The 26,829-nt window shown below is 38.8% G+C and overlaps 1 protein-coding gene across 1 annotated transcript in view; it reads right to left on the reverse strand.

Annotated features, from left to right (window-relative positions):
• Positions 1-26,829, reverse strand: part of LOC106874911 (leishmanolysin-like peptidase) — a 100,207-nt gene that overhangs the window by 2,149 nt on the left and 71,229 nt on the right. Inside the window, exons 8-17 of the mRNA XM_052973828.2 lie at positions 22,658-22,775; positions 20,769-20,906; positions 20,061-20,137; positions 18,771-18,881; positions 14,017-14,149; positions 12,292-12,381; positions 6,049-6,118; positions 3,510-3,640; positions 1,586-1,741; positions 1-1,457 (exon numbers count right to left, since the gene is read on the reverse strand). The exon at positions 1-1,457 is cut by the window's left edge and continues 2,149 nt beyond it. Coding sequence (XP_052829788.1) covers positions 1,251-1,457; positions 1,586-1,741; positions 3,510-3,640; positions 6,049-6,118; positions 12,292-12,381; positions 14,017-14,149; positions 18,771-18,881; positions 20,061-20,137; positions 20,769-20,906; positions 22,658-22,775 — 1,231 coding nt within the window. The 3' untranslated portion in view covers positions 1-1,250. The remainder of the gene's footprint in view (positions 1,458-1,585; positions 1,742-3,509; positions 3,641-6,048; positions 6,119-12,291; positions 12,382-14,016; positions 14,150-18,770; positions 18,882-20,060; positions 20,138-20,768; positions 20,907-22,657; positions 22,776-26,829) is intronic.

The following is a 26,829-nucleotide window of genomic DNA, read 5'->3' on the forward strand; positions in this document are numbered from 1 at the left end:
GAAAAAAATTAAAAAACGAGGAGAGAAGGACGTAAGTTGAGCAAAGAAGATTGAAAAGAGAGCAATGGAGTGGGAAACAGACAGACATAGATAGAGAAAAGGGAAAGAGCAGACATGACAGAGAGAGAGAGATACAAGAATACAAAGTTCTGTGGAACATAAAAAAAAAAAAGCTCCAAAAAATAGCTTATATTTGTGTTAGAAAAGAAATCCTGAAGCTTTGAAATATATTTTGTTTCAGATCAAATATCACCTCCCTTACAAAGTTTCACGTTTAGCTGATATTTCTGGCAGAAAAAAAAAAAATCTTGAGGCTTTCATGTTTAGCTTAGAAAGCTTCAAAAGTTCTGTGTTTAACTTAATATTTCGGGTTAAAAACAGAAACCCAAGAGGTTTCTCACTTTCTTTGCATTTCTGGTAGAAAAGATACCCTGAGGGTTTCAAGTGTTATTTTATTTAGTTTTATGTTTCTGGTGGGAAAGGGACTGGAGATTTCAGATTTAATGTTTTTGATTGAAAATAAAATCTCCAGTTTTATGTTTAAACTTATGATTCTGGCAAAAAAAAAAAAAAAAAAAAAAACCAGAAAAAAAAGTCCTGAGGCTTTTGTGTAAAGTTTTGTTGTTGTTTAGTCTCAGGTCAACCCTGATTGAGAATACCCATGATCAAAGGCATTTTAGCCATGACCACCTCATTGAGTATATCTTGGACTACCTTATCCAATGTACACTTTGAGGGATATTTGGTTGTTATTTTTTGCAATTTGATTGACCTCATGGAGGCTCCCTCATTGGGCAGAGAGAAAGAAACTAAAAATTTCCTGTTTAATTTATGATTCTGGCAGACAAGAAAACCCAGAACATTAGGATTTATTGTTTAATTTATGTTTCCGGAACCAAAAAGAAAAAAAAAATCCTGATGGGAAAAAAATTCTGGAGATTTTATGTCTAACCCTTTGACATTCACATTCCTCTGTCAAAAAAATGCTTATTTATTCATATGGTTTGGAATTAATCCTGGATTATCTCATAGCTTTGAGATATTGATGATGTGATTGTTTATTTTTAGAATGACATTGTAGGGTAAGTGTGAGAGACCAGATACAGTTGGTTTGAACACAAAACAGGTAGGATATTTATGCCAGATATGGCTGGTTTAAATGCTAAAGACTTGATGTTTTTGATACAAATGAGAACCTGATGGCTTCCTGTTTTGATTCTGTTTTTCATTTGTTTGTGTGTTTTTGTTTGTCAAAATATGTTAAAGAGAATATCTGTTGGAGAAAGTTTTGCAATGAGAATCTGTGTAAGAAGGACTTGAGTTGATATATAGCACACATGGAAGATATCGGTAACTCTCAGGAATGTTCCATGACAAGGGTAAGGAGGCAGTGAGTTAGACGTATCGACTTTGATCTCTGGGGGCTCTGTCTCATCGGGACACGGTATACTGAGTTCCTTAAAACAAAACAGAAAAAGACAAAATCAGAAAAATACTTAAGCTGAAGATAATCCATGTTAATAAGATCATTTACAAATCTTATGATATGATATAAAATAAATAGTAAAGTGATATTGGTAATTACCTGACAAATTTCATTGCAAGCAGGGCAAATAATGGAACCTTGATGCCGCAATTGGGTTGAATCATAGAAAATTGACACTTTTTGACCTTCTTTGTAGCATCGGTGACGCTTCGACTGGACAATGATGCTAAGCCCTTCTTCAGGGTCACATTCAAACTAAAACAACGGAAAAATCAAAATAAAAGCAAAAGGAATCTTAAAAAGTGTTGATGTGGGTAGACATATCTGGTGTAAAATGGTATTACACAATTAAATAGCTGTGGTTATTTAAAATAACCTATCATAGGATAATATATGTTAACACAGAATGCACTCTGTACTACTCGGACATAGGTATGATACTCGGTATTTACTGTTCAATTACCCTGTTAAACCAACACACATCAAATTAACACCATCAACTACCCTCTTCACAGTTCATTCATCATCATCGTTTAACGTCCGTTTTCCATGCTGGCATGGGTTGGACAATTCGACTGGGGTCTGGAAAGCCAGTAGGCTGCACCAGACTCTAATCTGATCTGGCAAGGTTTCTACAGCTGCATGCCCTTCCTAACTCCAACCACTCCGAGAGTGTAGTGGGTGCTTTTTACATGCCACCGGCACAGGGGCCAGAGAGGGCTGGCATCGACCACAGTTGGATGGTGCGTTTTATGTGCCACAGGCATGAGAACCACTCAAGGCAATGCTGGCATCGGCCACGTTCAGATGGTGTTTTTTATGTGCCACTGGCACAGAAGCCAGTCGGGGTGATCACCACGTTCGGATGGTGACCGGTTAGTCCACCTTCAGTCATGTGGTGGTGTTCAGGATTCTCCCATAACAAAAATATTCCTTAATATATAGAAATAACAATAGTAATAATGATTTCAAATTTGGGCACAAGGCCAGCAATTTTGGGGAGGCGGTAAGCTGATTAGATTGACCCTAATGTTCAACTGATACTTATTTTATCATCCCCACAAAGATGAAAGGCTATGTCGACCTCGGCGAAATTTGAACTCAGAACGTAAAGACAGAAGAAATAGCGCTAAGCATTTCACCCAGCATGCTAACGTTTCTGCCCACTCGCCACCTTGATAATAATAACAATAATAATCCTTTCTATTAAAGGTACAAGGCCTGAAATTTTAGGGGAGAAGACTAGTCGATTACATTGACCTCAGTATGCAACTGGTGCTTAATTAATCGACCCTGAAAGGATGAAAGGCAAAATCAACCGCAGTGGAATTTGAACTCAGAATATTCACATGGATGAAATACTGCTAAGAATTTCACCTGGCGTGGTAACAATTCTGCCAGCTTGCCAATAATAATAATAATAAAAATAATAAAAATAATAATAATAATAATAAAAGGCTTCTAATTCCGGCACAAGACCAGCAGTTTTGAAGGGAGGGGGTACTGGTTAATATCAGAAATTCTTGTACTTGACTGGTACTTTATTTTATCAACCCCAAAAAAATGAAAGGTAAAGTTGATTTTAACAGAATTTAAACTCAAAGCTTTTTCCCCACTGCTTTTCTGATTCTGATAAGGCACTGCATGCATAATTGTTTCTAATTTATGCACAAGGTCAGTAAGTTTGAGGAGAGGGGCTAAGCCAATTTTACTGACCCCATTATTTGATTGTACTTCATCATCATCATTTAACATCCGTTTTCCATGCTGGCATGGGTTGGACAGTTTGACATGGAACTAGGCAGCTGTCCAGCTTCCAATTGTCTGTTGTGACATGGTTTCTACAGCTGGATGCCTTTTCTAATGCCATGTTTTTAAAATCCCATAGAGGATTCCTGGCAAATACATATTTCACTGGTTGCATCAGGGTTGCCACTGAGGCAGTGTTTGTCTAATTGCTTGTTTCTTGAAATGAGTGAAAAAAAAAAAAAAAATACAAATGATATGAGACAATTCATCTTACTTCGTAACATCCACTTCCCATGTGTTGGGTTTGTACAGTTTTGCCACAATGTTGCAAGTGCCACATTCCATCATGATTGAAGCAGCGAGATGTGTTGCCATATTTCTCCAGAAAGTAATTGTGTTTCACGTCTGCAGTTGAAAATAAATAGAATGAGGAAAATTCAGTTTCTTTGTAGAGACAAAGTTAAATACTATATTTAGTCATATACAATACATTCTTATTTTTTTGCTTGTTTCAGTCATTAGACTGTGGCTATGCTGGGGCATCACCTCAAAGAATTTGAGTCAAATGAATTGTCCCCAATACCTGTTTTTTTTAAAGCCTGGTACTTATTCTATCAGTCTCTTTTACTGAACTGCTAAGTTACAGAGATGTAAACACACCTACACTTGTTGTCAAATGGTGATGGAAGACAAACACAGATGCAAAGATACACACACACACACACAGAGGTTTCTTGCAGTTTGTCTACGAAATCCACTCACAAATCTTTGGTCAGCCCAATGCTATAGCAATAGATACTTGCTCAAGGTGCCATGCAGTGGGACTGAACCTGGAACTGAGTGGTTGGGAAGCAAACTTCTTATCACACAGCCACGCCTTCACTTGTAAACATTTTCAATGTATTTTCTACAGCAATTATAATAAAACTGACTAGTCACTCCTTTCGCCATACATTGCAATACTAAAGAAGAGTCAGTATTATATTGAAGCTGTGCACAAATGTGTAGCAAAAACTCTCAGTTGTGAGTTTTTCCCCCTGATAAAAGTGTGTATGCATTGAATGTGAAATAGGTACAAATGGAAAAGAAATTTTAAACACGGAAAGAAAACCTAAAAGTTAGACACCTCAGAGCAATTTTAATGAAAACTAAATGTTTTGCAAGTAGGAAAGAAGACAACCTCAGTGCATTCTGGAATGGTCTTGTTCAATTTGCAAAAACTGGAGTAGGGAGAATTCTAGAGAGAGCATCCCCAACTATGAGTGCACAAGTTGAAGTGAGATCATAGGAGGCTGACGGGAAAAAAAAAGACTTTGAGTGAGGTAGAAACATTGGAGTTGTTACAAGCCACAGCACCAGTGTAATAAAATGCTCAAAATGCTCAAGAATAGAAATAGCTGATAACTTGTGTTACAAAGGTCAGCAGTTTTCAAAATTTATTTTGCTGGCAAACTTTTATATGATTTTCTAAAAAGCACAGAAGTCATATCTATACATTCTGGACAACTGCCACCCAAATGAAACAGAATTGTTTTATGGAGAGAATTTATCTGTATATATAAAAGGCAGGATGTGTGTGTGTGTGTACGTGAATGTAATTTATGCACATCCACAAATTAGCATGCATGTCGCTCCAATTTTAGGGGGACATTCGTCATGACCCTAGCTGCATTTTCGTCAACCAGCAAATAGCAGTAAAAATAAATTTTCAACCAAAACTTTTAACAATTTTCAATTTGGAGAAATTCACCATTGTTTACAACAGGAGTTAAGTCCCTTTCTAGCGACGAGCAAGTTTTTAAGACTTTTGTTGTTTTTTTTACATCGATGAAAAAAGTGTTTTGTTGATATACGGGCAACACACATGCACACATACAAACATGTATGCGTAAAAAGAACATGTATGCAATTGGTGTACATACGCGCATGTGTGTGTTGCCCATATATATATATATATATATATATATTTATATACATATACTTAAGACTTAGTTGTGATCTGAACATAACCGCTTCTGACAGAGAATCGGGAGCCCTTTTGGGCATTCCATTTTCCTTGTTGGAAGGGTTCCCAACCCATAGGCAAAGAGGGGTTAGATGATGGGGGTGGTGCTTTCAAAGGGCTGGCATGTGTAACCTGATCACCTCTGCCGATCAAACTCCCAACTCATGCGCTCCCGTCGTGACACTGATTCTGCCCAAGTTTGACGTCAATTTTACTTAGTTTGGTTTGAAATAAAGAACTTGATTAGCTTAATAATCCTAACTTAATCCCGAGCAAAGCTGGGCTATACTGCTAGTTCATAGATAAAAAGAAGCATATAATAACAATACTCGGTAAATAGCAATTTTTTTAATAAAATATATTTTTATTAAATTGTATTGTAAATCCTCACATCTTGAATTTTTACCTCAAAACCTACTTTGAGAAATATCGACCAAAGGTGACTTAATCAGTTCTGGAAAAGGCATCAGGTGGAGTCATCCAATCTTATTTTAAATGAAATATCTATGACTGTTTTAAACAAGGAACTCTTCCTTTTTAAGAACATAGGATGTGATTTAAGAAAGATTAGGTACTTTTCCTTAAGGTTGAGTGTCCATACAGCAACTTCCCCAAGCATAATGAACAATACATTTCAGTATTATTGCCTGCTGGTACTTCATCCAAAAATGGTCCAGCACTCATTGCTGCTTCTTTGATTTACAGAATCCTTCCTAACTAATCCCAATGCTCCTTCACAGTATTGCACGATTTTGTGGGTGTTAAAGAACAAAAGTCTAATAATGTTACTTATGAAGGGAACACTTACCTAAATTGTTATGTTCCTCAGTGCAACGTGATCCACGAATTGAAGAATCACCACTTTTCCATAGTAATTCCTGCAAAATTCAAAATTCTGTTTTAGAAGATTCAATAGCAGTACAAATAGTAAAAAAAAACAAAACAAAATAGCAGCAGCAGCAGCAACAGATTTTCTTACAAATAATATTTTTTTATGAGCAGCCACTTATTAAGGAGAAACACATAAATTGAACAGAACCTGGGACATGACAGGTATGTATTGTTTGGACCCTGGAGGAGTGAAAAGCAAAACCAGCCTCGACAGATTGTAGAGAGTTGAGCTTAAACAGGGATTTTTCTCTGTTTGTGTTCCATGTCTGCAGGCATTGGCAATCATGGACCTCTGTGAAGGATCGTGGGTTTTCTTGGTAAAAATATAGCAATGGCTTTCCGGTGCCTTCTGATTTATTTGCAGTTTACTCTGCTAGTCTCCTGATACGCTGAGCTTACCCCTGAGGTATACAGGGTGTTATATGGACTGTTAGATATGTAATTCGTCTGACGTTCCGTGTGTCATGTGGTTCGTCTGAGTTCATTGTTTCATTGTTGTTGTCTTGTGAGACTGTCGTAGTAAAAGGTCATTGATATATATATGGCGGACATGACTTTTGTTTATTCATAACGAACATTGGGTGAGTGCGTTCTTTGTATGTAATTGAACAATAAATGTAATAATTAAATTGTATAACTCGTTGTGTTATCTCTGCGAGTCACCCGAGGGAAACATAACAGAGTTTATTGGCGTCGCCGATAGGATACATGCTTACTTTACCGTAAAATTATTCATCGTAATAACAATGGCTGAAAAACAGACAGTAGAACTTATTAAATTGTTTAGGGAACAAATGGACAAGCAAATGCAACAACATCAGAGAGATATGGACGCTCTGTTAAAACTGTTTGGTGCTCGACAAGTTGAAGGCGATTCTAGTGGCTATTTTTCAGCTGCTTCAACAACAGTGTCGATTCCACCATTTACTGCATTTGATTCAGCGACAGAACTATGGCCTGATTACTGGTCAAGATTCCGTACGTTTGTGGCTGCTAATGCTGTACCTGAAAAACGCATGGCACAAGTGTTCCTGACCAATCAGACTGCTACTGTTTACAAACAACTTGCTAATCTGGCTACCCAACAAAATCCGCCTAAAGATATCAACAACTTGATAATGGACGAAATCGTTGACTTCATGAAGGAACAGTTCGACCCTAAACTTTTCATTGTGAGAGAGCGTTTCAAGTTTTGGAGTGATATGCAGCGGAAGCCAGGCGAAACTCTCCAGGAGCTGGCAGCACGTATACGCCAGGATGCAGCTACCTGTGATTTTCCAGCGATCACCAACCCACAGGATGAAGCTCTGAGACAGAGATTCATATGTTCGGTTAACAATGAAGCGGTTCTGAAGGCGCTTTTTAAGATAAAAGACTCAGAACTAGATTTTGCCCGTGCTGTCCAGGTTGCCATTGAGACTGAAGACGCAGCAAAGGTTGCAAAAGAAACTGTATACGGTTCCAAAACCAAGCAGGTGTACAAGGTCCAGCAGAACAGGAATAAGAGTCCTCAAAAGAAACATCAGCAGTCTTATTCCACAAACCAGGAGAAATGCTACCGATGTGGAAAGGCCCACAAAGCAACAGACTGTCCTTTCAGGGAAACCAAATGTCATTTTTGTGACAAAAAGGGTCATTTGCAAGCGGTGTGTAGGAAAAAACAACATCAGCAACGCAATGGTCATTCACAAACTCCCGTGAAAAGAATCACAAAAGCTGAGCTAGTCAAGGCGATCCTAGGTGAAGTTTCCCGAGACACTCATAGTTTAATTGTGCCAGTAACAATCCAGAACAGACTGTTCACAATGGAATTGGACACTGCTACTACAGGCAATTTTGTTTCCTTGTCAGTCTGGAAACAACTTGGAAGACCAAAGCTGCAAGATGTCAAGCATCGCTATGAATCTGCCAGCAAGCACAACCTGCCTGTTCTAGGAACTTTCATGGGCCAAACCAAGGATCCAACAACTGGTAAGCAGGATCTTATACCTTACATAGTCACCAAGATCTCTGATCTTAATTTGCTGGGTCGGAATGCTATCCAGACTCTGGGAATTTCCGTAGACACTGCTCTAGGTTTGAAAAGCATAGACAGCCAAGCTAAGAGGGAAGGTGCAGAAGGGATATACCCAAAGACCTCAAGTGAGCCCTATGTTTCCCTGCAGCAAGATTGTCACAACATGTGTGATGAATTTCCAGATCTTTTCAAGCAAGAATTGGGATGTCTCAAGAACTTTGAACTGGAAGTGAAGTTCAAATCGGATGCAACACTAGTCTTTCACAAGGCACGTCCAGTCCCATTTGCTCTTCGTGACGACCTGGCCAAAGGTTACGAAGAAGGCATCGCCAAGGGAATCTGGAAGCCAGTCCAGTTCAATGAATACGGAACGCCAGTGGTACCGATTCGTAAAGCACACACTTCAAGCAACCTGAAGCCCAAACTACGGATTTGTGGTGACTACTCTGTGGGAATTAATGACCAACTTGCTGATCACCGTCATCCAATGCCACTCCCTGCTGAACTGATGCAGAAACTCGGAGGTGGATTCAGATATACAAAGATAGACCTTGCTGATGCCTATAATCAGATCAAACTGGCTCCAGAAAGTCAACGCAGACTCGCACTCAGCACTCACTGTGGAGTACTCCTGCAACAACGACTCCCTTTCGGAATCAAGTCAACACCTGGTTACTTTCAGGAGATCATGGAAAACCTGACCCATGATCTACCTGGAGTGGCCGTCTTCCAGGATGACATGCTCGTCAGTGGGAAAGATGCAAACAGTCACTTAAACAACCTAAAGTGTCTGCTCACACATCTAAGCGACAATGGACTCAGATGTCGCCGTGAAAAGTGCCAGTTTGCACTACCCAGCGTAGAATACCTTGGACACATTTTGTCGACTGAAGGGATCACTAAGGGATCCAAAGTCGAAGCAGTCTTAAAGATGCCACGTCCAATGAACGAATCAAGCTTGAAATCTTTCCTAGGTTCAGTTCAGTTTTATGGAAAGTTTATCCCAAACCTAGCCAGTATAGCAGAGCCACTCTATTGCCTTACAAAAAAGTCAACTATTTGGAAGTGGGGAGATGAGGAACAGTCAGCTTTTGATCACTTGAAAAATGTACTTTCATCAAGTCAAGTTCTGATACACTTCGATCCAAACAAAACTTTGGGACTGGCTTGTGACGCATCAAACGTTGGTATTGGAGCAGTCCTGTTTCACCGCTATCCTGATGGAAGCGAGCGCCCAATAGCCAATATGTCCAAGACTCTTACTTCTGCACAGCGTAACTACAGTCAAATTCAAAAGGAAGCCCTAGCTATCATATTTGGCTTGCAGAAGTTTTACCAATATTTGTACAGTCGTAAATTCGTACTCGTGACTGACCACAAGCCACTGACATCACTATTCAGTCTGAGGAAAGGGACGCCACTTCTCGCTGCTAACAGACTAGCACGATGGGCCCTGTGGCTGAACCAGTTTGACTACACCATTGAATATCGGAAATCAGCAGATCATGGCAATGCTGATGCCCTCAGTTGCTTGCCATTCGGTGATGACAACGACTTTGACAGAAAGGAAAATGGTGAAGACATAGACATGGTGTGTGCCATCAAAGCTCTTAGTATTCAAGTCCAACCTGTGGATGCTAACGTCCTCCGTCAAGAGTCAGGGAAAGATCCAGTGATATCTACAGTGATGCGCTACGTCCGTGAAGGCTGGCCACCAAAGAACATGGAGATCAATGACGAAGTCAACAAGTTCCGTAAGTTATCAAACTCACTTAGTATCTGTCATGGATGCCTTATACATGGATCTAGAGTTGTGATTCCACATAGCCTGCAGCCAAAGATCCTCAATCTTCTGCATCTTGGACATTTTGGCATGGAACGCATGAAACAAATAGCAAGAACTGCTGTTTATTGGCCTGGTATCGATGCTGCTATAGAGATAGCCAGTCGACGATGTGATTCATGTAACGAACATCAAAGGCAGCCATCTAAGCCTCCAGTTCACCCATGGATGTTACCAGAAAAGCCGTGGAGCCGCTTACATCTGGACCATGCAATAAATTTTATGGGTAGAGATTGGCTGGTGATCACAGATGCTTATTCCAAGTACCCATGCATTCATCCTACTTCCTCCACGTCCTCCAAAGCCACTTTGAATCTGCTTGAGGAAGACTTTGCGCACTTCGGATTTCCTCACACACTGGTCACCGATAATGCACCAACTTTTACGTCTGAGGAGTTCCAGAGCTGGTGCAAAGAACGCGGGATCACACACCTGACAGGGGCACCTTACCACCCAGCTACCAACGGAGCAGCGGAACGTTTAGTGCAAACCTTCAAACAAGCTCTGAGGAAGTCTTCTCTTCCGCCGACACAAGCACTTCAAGAATTCTTGATGCAGTACCGGAGAACACCAACGTCCTGTGGATTCTCTCCAAGTGAACTTTTGAATAACCGGCAGATACGAACAAGGATTGATTCTCTGCTGCCATCGCCAACACACATTGCTCAAGGCAAACAGTCTAAGGAAGCACATAAGTCTCAGGTGACTCCAAGCTCGGCTGATGTCGCTAAAGTTACCAGGCAGTACAAGGCCGGAGATCCTGTGTATGCACTATACTATGGACCTCGCCGAGACAAAGATCCCCGATGGGTACCAGCAATCATTAAGAAGTCATTGGGTACTCGCTGCTTTAACGTGAAGGTCATACCTCATGGCCCGATGTGGAGACGACACTGGGAACAGCTGCGACCGCGGTACACAACTGAGGAAGACAATGAACCTGGTGATGCAGAAAACACTGTATTTGAATTTGCAACAGATCACCCGATGGAGATCTCGGAAACTGTGCCACTAACACAAAGACAAACCAGATCCAAGACCATGTTACCCGTTCCAGAGTATGGACCAGACAACCCAAGACGGTCCAAGAGAATCCGTAAAACCCAAGAGAGACTTTGCTGTTGATACTTCTTGTGTAGCATCAATTTCAGTGGGGAGGTGTTATATGGACTGTTAGATATGTAATTCGTCTGACGTTCCGTGTGTCATGTGGTTCGTCTGAGTTCATTGTTTCATTGTTGTTGTCTTGTGAGACTGTCGTAGTAAAAGGTCATTGATATATATATGGCGGACATGACTTTTGTTTATTCATAACGAACATTGGGTGAGTGCGTTCTTTGTATGTAATTGAACAATAAATGTAATAATTAAATTGTATAACTCGTGTTATCTCTGCGAGTCACCCGAGGGAAACATAACACAAGGCCTATTTAACTCTAAGATGGGGGGGCAGACTTAACTGATATCAGGGTATGTTCACGTACTCGTGGCAATGTGAGACACATGCCTAGGGGCCAGCCACCTCCAGTTCTGCATGCCTTAGCCAGAAGAACATCTTTTTCTATTTAACCCATAACTGCAACCCTTGACAAATATTACCACCCTTGGTTGGCCAGAGTGAATCTGAGAGTATGAGATAACCTAGGATGATGAGGTAACTCCATATGCCCTAAAACTCCTGGACTCCTTAGCTACAGCCTTACCATTAGGTGCAGTTTAGTGCCATGCACAGGACAATAAATTATTTGCAGTGAATAATCTACAACATTGCATAAAATTGCAGACGCCAAGTTTCAATGACAAAAGAGTTAAAATTCTAAGCTCAGAGATTTGGGTGTCTCTCCAGGTCAAGTCACTACTTCTCTGCATTGAGAGGTCACAACTCAGGTACAAATAGAATGTCACAAGAAAAAATTATAAGATGAATTCTTGAAGACAAACAAATTGGATGGAGATCTAAGGATAGATTGAGAGCAAGATGGTGAGGTAATATCTATAGTCTTAGTTGTTCATCCAGCTGGAAAGTCTGATGACAGTTGATTCCGATAGGACTCTATGGAGGAGGTGCCTAAGGACCCTGCATCTTCTCTGGATCCTCCAAGGAATAGTGAGCAGAAATGGAGGGAGGTGTGAAGAATAAAACTCAAAAATTTGCAGAAAATGTCAAAAGATATTCTGACAAATCTTTAGAGAAATATGATTCATAGACAATTGCAGAAATCAGCAGAGACCAGGCACCAATTATAAAATAGTAAAAAAAAAAAGATAAACTGTAAAAAAATAGAAGAGGTTGTGTCTACCTGAAGATATGGACAATGGTCTGCAAGATCAACAGAACCACCAAAGCGTTTCACATCATCTGAAGATACACCCTCCAATTCAGAGAAATGCTGAAACAAGGAAAAAAAGATGATTATATCTATAGAGTCAAGGATTTCTTTATTGGAATAATGTAACAATTACTTATAAAAGTTTCTCCTTCTTCTTCTGTTCACTAGCACTGGACATGATGAAAGATTGTCACAACTTGCTGTTTTCAAAAGTAATAACACCCAAGCTAACAACTCTTAACAGAACATGCATATTGTCAAGGATTATATTTAGAATGTGTGTAATATAAAGAAAGATGTATGTTACAGAGATGTACTTGCATCGCAAGTGACCTTATCTGAAATTGTGTGCTGGAACGGAAACAATTGCAGCGTGGAAGGTGTTTATAAGCCATTTAAGATACACAAAAACTGTTAGATTCACTTCAACATTTAAATTTAATTTGCCAAAATATTTTCGTCACTTTGAGACCGCGGCCTGTTCACTGACAAAATTCTGTGCTGATCAGTGAATAGGTCATGGTCTCAAAGCAACGAAAATATTTTGGCAAATTAAATTTAAATGTTTAAGTGAATCTAACAGTTTTTGTGTGTTTTTAAATGGCTTATAAACACCGTCCACACTGCAAAGATATATATATATTATAGAGAAATTTTATAAAGAGATAAGTGTATATTCTAACATAGAGAATATCTTGTAGAAAATAAGGATGAGATAAGGAAGTGCATGTGATAGAAAATGAGAAGAATAAAGAGAATGTGTACTTTGCAATAACATATCATTATCATCGTTTTAACATCCATTCCTTCATGATTGCATGAGTCACACAGAATTCACTGAGGTTTATTTTCCATGGCCGAATGCCTTTCCTGTCACCAACCCGTATCTGTTCCCAAGCAAAGTAATATTTCCACCTCCCTCTGGCTAGACATGCTTACACAGAAGATTGAAAATGAACAGCACTACTTATGTGACAGTGATGCTCATCTACAACAATCATACAATGTCAAGACATGCACACACACACACACACATGATGGGCTTCTTTTAGTTTCCATCTACCATGTCCTTACACAGTGCTTTAGCTGGTCCAAGGCTATAGAAGAAGTCACTTTGAGATTTTGATGATGTGATTGATTATTTTTGAATGACATTGTAGTACAAGTGTGAGAAGCCAGATCTGCCTGGTTTCAATGTTAAAGGGTTAGTAGAGAACATGTGCATCAAAGACAACATGCATACTATAGCAAATGCTTGTATTATTGAGAATATAAATACAATAACACAAACATGTGTTATATCATAACATATGTGCATAGCAAGAATATACATGATATAAAGAGTGTAAATTTTAAGATAGAGAACGATTAAATAAGAGGGAATATGTAAATTATAATGGAGAACGTGTATCCAAGTAAAAACACGTGTTGCTTCATTTATTATTTTTATAGACTGTATTTTCTGGCGTACAAGTTGAATTTTTCAGGTCAAAATTTACAAGCCTCAAAACGGAAGGTCAACTCACACACCAGGACAATATGAGATGCAGCAGGATTTGGAAGGACAGGGATGACATTTGAGTGTTTACACTCCATGTTTATACTAGACACCATGTTGATTTGTATACAGGACAAAAACAGTAAGTATAGACAATGTTATGTTGAGCGTAAGATTAAACAAATGGAATCACTGACCTGATATTTCTCTGGCAAAGGTGACTTATGCTGAACCAAATTGCAGACCGCAACAGAGTGCCGGTTGTTTGTACAATCAGTGTGTAACTGTCCCCATTTCACCTGGTTACAAAAGGGATGGATGCTCTCCTTTCTATATAAGAAAACAAACAATTAAAGCAATATTTATTTATTCCAGCAAATTAATTGTTTAATGATGATAATCATGAGGGTGATGAAGATGATTATGATAATTATGATGACAAGAGAGGAGGAGGAAGAAGGGCAGGAAAAGGAGGAGGAGGAGGAGAGCAAGCCAATGTTCCCAGGCACTCATCCTTGTTCAAGACAATATGATATGACTGCTAGGAGACTTGGCTGTTATTTCTAGCTGGCTGACCAACCTCACAGAGACTTCCTTATTGGCTTGTTGGTACCCAACAGAAACTCAGCAATTCAACCCAATTCAGATTTCTCCCTTTGAACTCCCATACAAACTTACACTTATAGATGGCACTTATTCTCTCGACTCTAGAAGAACGACAAATGAAGCTGGCACCAGGGACAAAACTAGATATTGTTATACAGGTGTGGCTCTGTACTGAAGAAGCTTGCTTCCTAATCATGCGGTCTTCGGTTCAATCCCACTGCAAAGCACTTTTGGTAAGTGCTTAGGGGTCAACAAAAGCATTGTGAGTGGATGTTGTAGACAGAAATTGAAAGACACACACACAGTACATATAGATGTATGACTGCTGCTGTTAGGTTTAGAGCTCCACATTGATTATCCTCGTCCAGGGAAGACAAAAGGAAGACAGCTTTACATTTCTGCTATAGTTTTCTTTCTGCTTCCCTCTCAGAATACTTATAAAATGGTTCACCTTCCCCCAGCTTCAGACATCAGTTCTCTGTAATTTAATTAAATAAAGTGTTCCTTGATGATTTGGTCCAGTTAAGCATCCATTTACACATGGAACATCCAAAGCGGAAACTGCAAGCAACCGCGAGGGAATATATGCAAGAACAAATAATACACACACATGCGTGTGCACACATGTGCACACACACACACACGTGTGTGTGTGTGTGTGTGTTTGTACATGCGTGAATATGTGCATGTGTGAGTGTGTGTGTTTGTGCATACCCTTGTCTTCACATCATGTGGTGGTTGTAAATGGGCAGGTTGTTTGTTTCCAGTCTTCTGTGAAAAACATGTCTGCGCAATGGGGAGTGGGGGGCGGGGAATGTTACCTTACTCGGAACCAAGTGAGGGTTGGCAACATGTAGGGAATTCAGCCATACAAAACTTGCGTCAACCAAACTCTGCCCGAAAACATTTAAGGCCAAGGAAGTGAATGTTAAATGGTGATGAGGATTTAGCTCTGTGTGAAGCTATATCTGTCACTGGTAGGATTTGAACTAAGAACAGAGAGGGACATTGAAACACGTTAAATCCCATTTGCTCTCATCTACCCTCCACAATACTAATACAGATGGCAAAAATCATACTAACAACAATAAAAATGATGATGATGATGAAGTGCCATTGGAGAAGGCAAACAATTGAAATGACAACTTAAAAGAATTTGAAAAGACAGAATACAGAGAAACAAAAACAACAATGAGACGATTGGGAAAAAAGGGTAATTCTTTTCTCTCTTGAAAGTTCAAATTTTGTTCCTTCAGCTTTGACCTTTAGCTGAAGCTTCAGGTCTTGATTGAAGCTTTCATGGCCTTTAACGAGAAGAATAGCAAAGAAGCAGGTCTAAGAACATCTACTGTTGAGATACATATCAGTTTTTCTGTGAGCATCTTAGTATCAATTGCACTGATTGCAACCACAGAAACGCATACATTTATAACCATAAAAAGGACACACACACACACACATATATACAGTACATATACACATACAATGCATACATACACACATACATAAGCACTTACATACATATACACATGTATGTTGGTATGTAGGAATGCATATATCTATATAGTTACTTTCATTATATGTAATGATGTTGTTGTTGCTATTGTTTAACACTATATCAGCCCTGATCAAAAGCATTCAAGCTATGACAATAATATACCCTGACGACCCCCATATAATGTGTTGTTGTTGTTTTAAGATGGTAGAGTGTAGTTTGAAGACTAACTATTATTTCTAGCAAAGTTGGCAACCACAAAGAAGTTCCCTGTTTTGTCTGGGTGTGTCCATTACACCCTCCACATTCTTCTTACCCTTCCATTTGCTTCACATTCATACCCACTCCCACCTCCTTACACACACAAACACCTCACACTTCCACTAACCTATGTCATTATCCTTCCCTCTACACCCCCCCAAAAAAACTACACACACCACTCTCCTCACATGCCTTTTCCCAGACACAAACACACCCCTACACCCACATTATTACCCCCTCCTTTTTTTAACTTTCTTCATAGAACTACATTCTCACCTGGTTCCTAATACCTTGTCCACTTTGTTTTTCCATTTTCTTTCATTGAGTATTGCCTTTTCTCACTCCCTCAATGTTTTTCTTTTTTCTGATGAAAGACTAATGTCCAAAATGTTAAGACTCTTTCTCTTCCCATTAAAACATTCAGCTAATACTGGATTTATTAAACCTTGTCAATTAAGTGTTGTCTTTTATATTGTTCATTAGATTTACCTGATATATACATATATGAATTATATTTATAAATTCTTTTATTTTTTTTACTTGTTTCAGTCATTTGACTGGAGCCATGCTGGAGCACTGCCATAAAGGGTTTTTTAGTCAAAGAAATTGACCCCAGGACTTATTCTTTGTAAGGGTAGTATTTACTCTATCAGTCTCTTTTGCTGAACCACTAAATAACAGAGACATAAACACATCAACATCAAGTGATTGTAGGGGGACAAACACAGACACAAAGACACATGCACACACACACACACACACACACACACACACACACACACATATATATGTAAAACAGGCTTCTTTCAGTTTCCATTTACCAGATCCACTCACAAAGCTTAGGTCAACTCAAAGCTATAGTAGAAGACACTTGCCCAAGGTGTCAGTCAGAGTGACTGAACCTGGAGCCATGTGATTGGGAAGCAAGCTTCTTATCACACAGCCATGCCTATATATATATATATATATATATATATACACATATATATATATATATATATATATATATATATATATACACACACATATATATATATATATATATATATATATATATATATATATATATACACGCATATATGCCAGAAAAGGAAAAGTCAAATTGGTTCAAGTGTGATAATAACTAATGGAATTAAGTACTTAAAAGTATTTAATTATGTCTGCGATTATTGAGAAGACCTATGATAAAAAGCATTCCAGCTGTGACCATCCTGCTTTTTATCTAAACAGTTTTTCTAAAACTACATATATATATACACACACATGCATGTGAGCACACACATCCACTGTTTTTTTTGCTGTTTTAAGATGGTGTTGTATGATTTAAAATGAGTAGGGGTTACTTTATTCACCAGGCTGAGCAACATGTTGAGGGTTCCCTTGTTGGTTAATTGCATTATGCTTTAAAGAGGTCATCTTCAGAGGAAACTCAGCAAATGGTCAAGTCAATAAGGTACAGAATCATGCATGGAAAGAGATGGTATATAATATTCTTTGTCTTGCATTGTGCTGGATCCCAGTGCTAATAAACCGATTTCTCAACTGCCCAAAGCTATCAACTCTGGTGTCACAAGATTCAGTTTTGTCCTTCTTCCCATATATCAGTGTCTTATATTTTACCATCATCACCAGCCAACGCTCACTTCTACACAATGATTCCCCTTTTCAATCTTCCCCAATATTTTGGATCTAAACATCATCTCTGTACAACCTCTATGCTTCATGGTAAATCTGATTCCATGAACAAAGACCTTAAAAAATATCCTCCAATGAAGTCATGCTAATCATGTCTTTGTAAACAGAGCAGAGGCACACTGCCTGTACATATCAAGAAAACATTATCACAACCATGTCACCACAAGAACCCTCAACGTTTTAAAAAGTGCTAAGCCTCCACCATTACCCACAACATCTGGTGAATACAAATCTTCAATATCACTGAAACTGCATCATAGAAAGTTCCATGCTAAATACTTCATCCTCACATTCAACCACAAATTCTCTACAAACTTCAAGTGGGACCTGCTTTGAAGTATTACTCAGGCATTTGGAAAGGTGTTGCAATTCCACACACACACACAAACCTACACACATTCTTGATCACATCCCAAGAAAGGCCACTTGACTGATTGGCATGAAGCCACTCATAAACACAGACCAGTCTCAGGCTCACAGACATGCTGTTTCCTTTCAGCTGTGGCTCTTGTTCCATGAAGAGGTGGTTGACTCATTCATTTTTCATCACCCCATATTAAGTCCTCCCATTGGACTCCATATTAGTTTCTATATCCAGAATGGTGGCTCTCTAGAATTCTCTCTCTTCACATGCCTTCCCTGTATTTATCACCTTACAAATGTCCAAGAACACTAACTGCATTCATCTCACCAGTCTTAGACAACTTACACAGCCCTTCTTCCAGCATCCCTCACCAAGGGTCTTCAATAAAGTACCTCTTTTTGTGTTTCAATTCTTTGCTATTTCTATCTGTGGCATTCAATACTTTTAGTTTTAATCTAACTGGTAGCTCTAGTTCATTATTTTCTCAGAAATATAATCATGAAAAGATTAAAGAATTCAAAATTGGTTACCTTTCTGATTTATTCTTTATCCATTCATAGCAATTAGTTTTGACAAAGTCACATCCCAAGTCTTTGCCCCATTCATATTCTTTGGCATTATCATAATTCACTCGGTACCAACTGTGAAACGATCAACAACAACAACCAAGCTTTAATAAAAACAGGCGGAGAACTGACAACTGGAATAACAAATACATTATAACAAAAATAAAGGCTAATTACAATAAGGAAGGATTTGCAATTGTATAAACCCTCGTGTATTACTGGTAGTTATTTTATTACTGCACCTCTATGCCAGAAAAGGAAAAGTCAAATTGGTTCAAGTGTGATAATAACTAATGGAATTAAGTACTTAAAAGTATTTAATTATGTCTGCGATTATTGAGAAGACCTATGATAAAAAGCATTCCAGCTGTGACCATCCTGCTTTTTATCTAAACAGTTTTTCTAAAACTACATTATGCAATGTGTTCTATATGTTTTAAATAGAGTATGGTATGTTTTGAGGAAAATTTGGCTACTATTTCTAGCAGCTTAAGTTTTAACACAGATGGTTAATTACTTTAACCCTTATGTTGCTGTATTTATTTTGAGATGCTCTGTATTTCTTTCAATTAATTTTAAATATAACAAAGAATTTAGTAAAATAACTTAATTATCATTAAGCTGGTGTTAGGAACATAAATTGTGACTAAAGTTTGGTGTAAGATTTTAATTCAGAACTTATGAAAATAGGACATTTGTACTCAGAGCTAGAGCCAGCTTCAGCCGGGTTGGTAACGAAAGGGTTAAGAACCTACGTCATCTCCACAATCTGAAACTAATAATGGTTTCAAATTTTGGCACAAAGCCAGCAATTTCAGGGGAGGCAGGGCAAGTCGATTACATCAACCCCCAGTGTCTAATTGGTACTTATTTTATCGACCTCGAAATGACGAAAGGCAAAGATGATTTCAGTAGAATTTGAACTCAGAACAATAAAGTTGGAAAAAAAGCTTCTAAGCATTTTGCCCTGCAGCCTAATGAGTTTGCCAGCTCACAATCTTAATTAATATAAATAATGATAATGCTTATCAAATCAAAACAAAGCCAATAAGAGAGCCTCTATGAGGTTGCATGAACTGCTAAACATAACAGCCAAATCCTCTCATGATAATATGGTCACAGCTTGAATGCTTTTGATCATGTCTGCTTTGGTGATATAGAATAGAGAACAGTTACCTGGAGCTAAACACCACCACCATCGCCACCACCACACCATCACCACCACCACCAACAACAACAATGACAACAACCTACCCAGTGTCTTCCATTAATGCCAATGTGATTCGAGAGATAACAGGATTCTGGGTGTAGGTGCCAGTCATAGCTTCATTCTGGAAATAAAGTGAAAAACATTAAGAAAATTAATTAAGAAATGAAATTAATGTTTGTTATTACAATAATTAATCTTTTATGAAGTTTTTGAATAACAAGAGCAGTTTCAATAAAAAATATTCAAATCCATGACAAGAAATACAAAAGAATGACTGCAAAACACTAATTCTTTAAATCAGTTTTGGGAGACCATTTCTTTGTTGGAGATAATAATCCTTTCTATTAAAGACAGAATGCTTGAAATTTGGGGAGAGGGTGGGGGCAGGTGATTACATTGACCCCAGTACTCGATTGGTGCTTATTTTACTGACCCCAAAAGAATGCAAGGTGAAGTTAACCTCAGCGGAATTTGAACTCAGAACCTAAAGACAGATGAAATACCACTAAGCATTTGTCCAGCAGACTAACGATTCTACCAGCTCGTTGCCTTTTTCTCAGAGGTTAATTATTCTGCACTGGAGAATAACCTCAGTAGACCCCCAGCTAGCATAGGGAATAATCTTAACAGTCCCTTATCTCAGTAACACAGAAGAGCACTCTATTCTCTATTTTAGGAGAGAGCATTTGTTTGCTAGATTCTAGATCAGTCTGAGTAAGAAAAGCGAACAAATACCAGTAATATGTACATACCTCAAATACTCGTTTCTCCCAATGAGTAAAAGCTGTACCATCAATGAGACCATCAGCCAAAGTTTTGCCATTCATTAGTTGGTCCTCAAGTTCAGCTCCTTCTAATGTTGAACAATTGAAATGACGACGAACCTCTTCCTGCAAAGATAAAGATTAGAATAAAGAAATGGCTGATGAATTTGAGTCTTGATCTTTTGTGGGTAAAAATATGACGTCACAGTCAAAAAAGAATTGGTTTTAAAGTTAGTTCTTTAGTTTTTACTGTGCTATTCTGCAGTAAGGAGTTTACTTCCCAATCACAGGGTCCCAGGTTCAGTCTCACTGCATGGCACCTTGGGCAAGTGTGTTTGACTATAGCCTCAGGCTGACCAAAGCCTTGCGAGTGGATTGAGTAGATGGAAACTGAGAGAAACCTGTTGTGTATGTGTGTGTGTGTTTGTCTCCCACCACTGCTTGACAACCAGTGTTGGTTTGTTTACATCCACATAACTTAGTGGTTTGGCAAAAAGAATCGATAAAATAAGTATCAGAATTTAAATAAATGAAAAATACAAATAAACTAACATTAGAGACAAAATGGAGACTATTGACCTCTTCAGGAGAGGAAAATTCCTAATTAAAAACAATATTCATAATTTTAGAATCTCAACAAAATTCACACACAAACACATATAAAATTCAAAGACATTTTCTGTTGTTCCATCAGAAAGTAGAGTTTAGCTTATGAACCATTTTTCTTTCTTTTAGGATCTCTGATACTGAAATGATGAAGTTATCTGCAAAAGGGAATCTAGCCAAATGTTTGCAACAAAATTCCTTGAAAAGTATCTAAGGATACATAGGAGACATTTTGGCTGTGTTTTCCTGCCTATTTGGCATCGTTCATTTGATTTATTTGATATTATTGTTTCCCATATTCTCCCCCTGTTGCCTTTTCTGGTTTTGTTTGTATTTCCCTTTATGTGTCTGAAGAGAGGGTAAAGTGTATATATACCAATCATGTTCAATTAATAAATTATAACGTCCCTCTTTCTCCCCGTTCTCTCGTTCCCTCTTTCTCTCTGTCTGTATATTTCTGTGTATGTGTGTGTGTGTGTGTGTGTGTGTGTGTGTCTGCCTCCAGTGCTAAAAAGTACTATTATCAAAACAACTTCAACATACAGTCAGCCATACCAAATTCGAGTGTGGTCATTGCCAGTGCCGCTGGACTGGCTCCCGTGCAGGTAGCACGTAAAAATCACCTTTTGAGCGTGGTCATTGCAAGAACTGCCTGACTGGCCCTCGTGCCAGTAGTACGTAAAAGCACCCACTACACTCTCGGAGTGGTTGGCATTAGGAAGGGCATCCAGCTGTAGAAGCTTCGCCAGATCAGATTGGAGCCCGGTGCAACCTTCTGGCTCACCAGTCTTCAGTCAAACCGTCCAACCCATGCCAGCATGGAAAGTGGACATTAAATGAAGATCATGATGATGACACAGGAAAGTTAGATGGTTTGAAAGACGAGCTAGTTTTTGATGGAGTTTCTCTATATGTCTCCACTGAAGTCTTGTGTCAGCTCTGTACTAATTCGATAATACAGTTCTATATTTAAGAGATGAGGAATTACGTACATTATTTACATAATTCCTCATCTCTTAAATATAAAACTGTAGAAACAAAATTAACAACAGAATATACCACAACAAATTCACAACAGCCATAATGAAAAGATAAGAGTAAAACTAATTCACAACAACAACAACAAAAGATACTTTGTCACTTTTCATATCAAAAACAACCTCAAAAATGTAAAGAGAAATCAAAAAGAATCACAAAAAAAGCTGCTGGAAATAAGGAAGAATAAATAAGAAGAATTAGTTTTGAATATTTGGATGAAAATTTGAGCTTACGACAACTTTTGGTGTGACTATCATCCAAACTGATCGGTTTTCTTGGCCTGACTGTAGTAACCAGTTGGGACGTTCGATCCGACGGACAACCTTTTCACTCGGCTGATATAAATCAAGGCTAAAAAGTGAAATGAGAACCAAAATGTTAAAGAAGACAAAGATGGGAAAAAGGAAAGATTGCATGGGTTGCACACAAAATCCACATTTCTGAACCTTCTTTTATTCTTTCTGTCGCTTCAGTTATTAGACTGAGGTCATACTGGGGCACCTCCTTGCATTAATCATTGTACTTGTTTTATTGACTGTGACACAGGCATGACTATATGGTCCAGAAGCTTGCTTCCTAACCATATGGTCTTGAGTTCAATCACACCATGTGGCACCTTGGGCAAGTGTTTTCTGGTATAGCCCCAGGCCAAACAAAGGCTTGTCAGTGGATATGGTGATCAGAAGTCCATTGTGTATGCATGTGTGTGTGCATGTGTGTTTGTTTGTACCCGTGTCTTGACATTATGTGATGGTCGTAAATGAGCATCATTAGCATGAAAAACATGCCTGGCCATGGAAGAAATATTACCTCATTTGGAAACGAGTGAGGGTTAGTGACAGGAAAGGCATCAGACTGTAGAAAATTTGCTTCAACAAATTTTGAAGGACTCACTTTAACAACTACTTTTCCATGCTTGCATAGCAAAGCAGAAGTTAAAACGATGATGATGATGATGATGATGATGTGAAAGGATGAGATGCATCAAGTGACCACAGGATATTCTTTCCAACTTTACCAATTCTGATGTCTACATGCCACTGTATTTAGGGTCCCCTGCTAAATTTCTGAAATAAAATCCTGAAGGAGTTCAACTTTATCGTTTATCCTTCCAGTATACAACTGGTAAAAGTGAGGAATGGCTCAGAGTGTTCATTCTAACTCTGTGCATTCTGTGTTCAAATTGAGCTTGTGTCAACGCTGCTTTTCATTGTCCTGGAATCAATAAAATGAAGTGTTAGTCAACCACTGCAATCAAATTGCTTGACTAACCCATCATTCACAAATTTCTCACCTTGTGCTCATGTTAAGAACAATCATTCTTATTTTCTCTGGGTTGCAATCCCTGATGACTAAGTAATGTTAGCAGCAGGCGAAATGCTTAGCAGCATTTTGTCCATCTTCACGTTCTGAGTTCAAATCCTTCTGAGGTTGACTTTACCTTTCATCGTTTCAGGGCTGACAAAATAAGTACCAGTTGTGTACTGGGGTCAATGTAATCAACTTAGCTGGCCTTGTGCTAAAAATTGAAACTAATATGTATTTAGGACCCATTATATCCTGAGATCAAATCCTTCGAGGACCAACTAAACCGTTTATCTCTCCAAGCTCAAAAAACACAAGTAACTGTTGGTATTTCTTTCATTGGGAATCAACTGAATCGACCATATCTCTCCATAATACATAAGTGGCTTTATGCCAAGGCAAAACGTCATTGAAACATTATCTATTTATGTAACGATCTTTTATCTATTTTGCCAACAATTTAGTATAATTTTAGACTCAAAGCATTATCGGCATTTTTTTTTTTTTATATTTCTGTGTTTTAATATGCAAAGAACACCTCTTGTTAATCTCCCACTTCTTGTACATAATTAATAATACTTTTGTATCATTTACCTCACCTCCATGTGAGGTAGTTGCCATGGAAACCTGTTTGATCATCTATATTGTAATTATTGCATTTAACAAAAATTATCTGTCTGGAGCTAAGCTTGGCACTGAACAATGTATACACAGTATGATTGACAAACGGTGGTAGAGGAGGGTGGATGTAGGGGTGGTGGTGGTGTTGGTGGTAGTGGTGGTAGAAGAGGGTGGGTGCATGGTGGTGGTGCCTGAATTTTTGAGGAAAGATGTGATGAAGATGGTGGTGGTGGTCATGTGAGTGACTATTGTTGAGGATGGTAGTGAAGGTGATGGTAGTGAAGGGGGAGATGTTGAAAATGATGGCACATAAAAATTATGATGGCTGTGCAGTAAGAAGCTTGCTTCCCAACCACACGGTTCCATGTTCAGTCCCATTGAGTGGCACCTTGAGCAAATGATTTCTACTATAACCTTGGGCCGACCAAAGCCTTGTGAGTGGATTTGGTAGATGGAAATTGAAAGAAGCCCATTGAATACATATGTATATATATATATATATATATATATATATATATGTATGTGTGTGTGTGTGTGTGTGTGTGTGTGTGTGTGAGTGTGTGTGTGTGTGTGTGTGTTTGACCCCCATCATCACTTGACAACTGGTGTTGGTGTGTTTACGTTCCCATAACTTAGCGGTTCAGCAAAAAGAGACTGATAGAATCAGGACTAGGCTTAAAAGATAAATCGTGGGGTCAATTTGTTCAACTAAAACCCCTCAAGGCAGTGCTCCAGCATGGCCACAGTCAAATGACTGAAACAAGTAAAAGAATAGCGATGATGATGATGGTGATGATGATGACAGATGGTCAACCCTTATTGAACAAACATATGATCCAGACGCATTCCAGCCTTGACCATCCTGTCTGTTTGCACATCAGGCACTATGTAGTTCACTGTACACTTCCAGTTTAGAATGGAAGAGTGTGATTCGAGGGAAATCTGGCTGCTAATTCTAGCATTTTGAGCAATTGCAAAGAGGCAGCCTTGGCATGTTTATTGTTTTGTTCTTGTTGTTGGCGGTGATGGTGGTGGTGGTAGTTGTAGCAGCTGTGGCAGTGATGGTGATGATGGTGGTGGTAGTGGAGCAGCAGTAGTGGTGCTGGTGGTGGTAATTTGTGTCACTTTCCTCTGCTGTAGCAGATCTACATCAGAGAAATAATATCTGAAGTTTCATCCTGGCCCAGGACCATAACCCTCTTCTGAAGTTGGTATTAATAAGGATTAAAATGATGGAGATAATACAATGTAAAGATGATGATGGGGTGATAAATCAGTGTGTGTGTGTGTGTGTGTGTGTGTGTGTGTGTGTGTGTTTCAATTAAATACTCACACCTTGATAGTGCTGGATATTTTTCTTTTTTTTTTAATTGATTAAGATTACATTTCACACCTATTCAGACACAGTGGAGGCGCAATGGCCTAGTGGTTAGGGCAGCGGACTCACATTCATAGGATCACAGTTTCAATTCCCACACCGGGTGTTGTGAGTGTTTATTGAGCGAAAACACCTAAAGCTTCACGAGGCTCCAGCAGGGGACGGTGGCAAACCCTGCTGTACTCTTTCACCACAACTTTCTCTCACTCTTTCTTCCTGTTTCTGTTGTACTTCTGTTTCAAAGGGTCATCCTTGTCACACTCTGTGTCATGCTGAATCTCCAAGAACTACATCAAGGGTACACGTGTCTGTAGAGTGCTCAGCCACTTGCATGTTCCGTTGATCGAATCAACTGGAACCCTCATCATTGTAACCAATGGAATGAAAAAACAATTCAGACACAACTCAGGAACCAAGCCAACATGGCCACTGGACCAGCAAGAAATAGCAGTTAAATGACCCTCAAAGCACATCCTGAAGTTTTAAATAAAGAAGTATACATTCGATAACACTGTGGTTGATATACAAAAAGAAAAACAAAGGCTAGAAGGTCATGGTTGGAAAACATTTCATTGTGGATCTGCTTGATCCGGAAAGAGGTGGAGTGAAATAACTGTAAAAGAATTAATCAGAAAGCCAATCCTTCCAACATGAAGTAGGATCGCTCATTTATATAAGAAAGACAAGGGCTGCGTGATTGAGCTGTTTGCTTCCCAACCACATGGCTTCAGGTCCAGTCCCACCGTGTGGCACTTTGGGTAACTGTCTTTTACTACAGTCCTGAACTGACCAAAACTTTGTGAGTAAATTTAGGAAGCAGAAATTGAAAGAAGCCCAATGGATGTGTTTATAAATATAGATAAGTATATATCTATGAGAGCATCTGTTAATAACTGTGTTTGTACCTCACTACTGCTAGACAACCAGTAGTGGTTTGTTTATGTCCCTGTAACTGAGAAGTGGCAAAAAGTGACTGATAGAAAAAGCGTAGCAGGCTTAAAAAGGATAAAATATGCACTGGGATCGATTTGTTTGACTAAAATTTCCCCACTGTCATTCAGGGGACAGTGCTTGGTATGACAGTGACACACTCATTTCATA

This window comes from Octopus bimaculoides, chromosome 16, assembly GCF_046866305.1.
Source record: "Octopus bimaculoides isolate indiv1 chromosome 16, ASM4686630v1, whole genome shotgun sequence".
Classification (NCBI taxonomy): domain Eukaryota; kingdom Metazoa; phylum Mollusca; class Cephalopoda; order Octopoda; family Octopodidae; genus Octopus; species Octopus bimaculoides.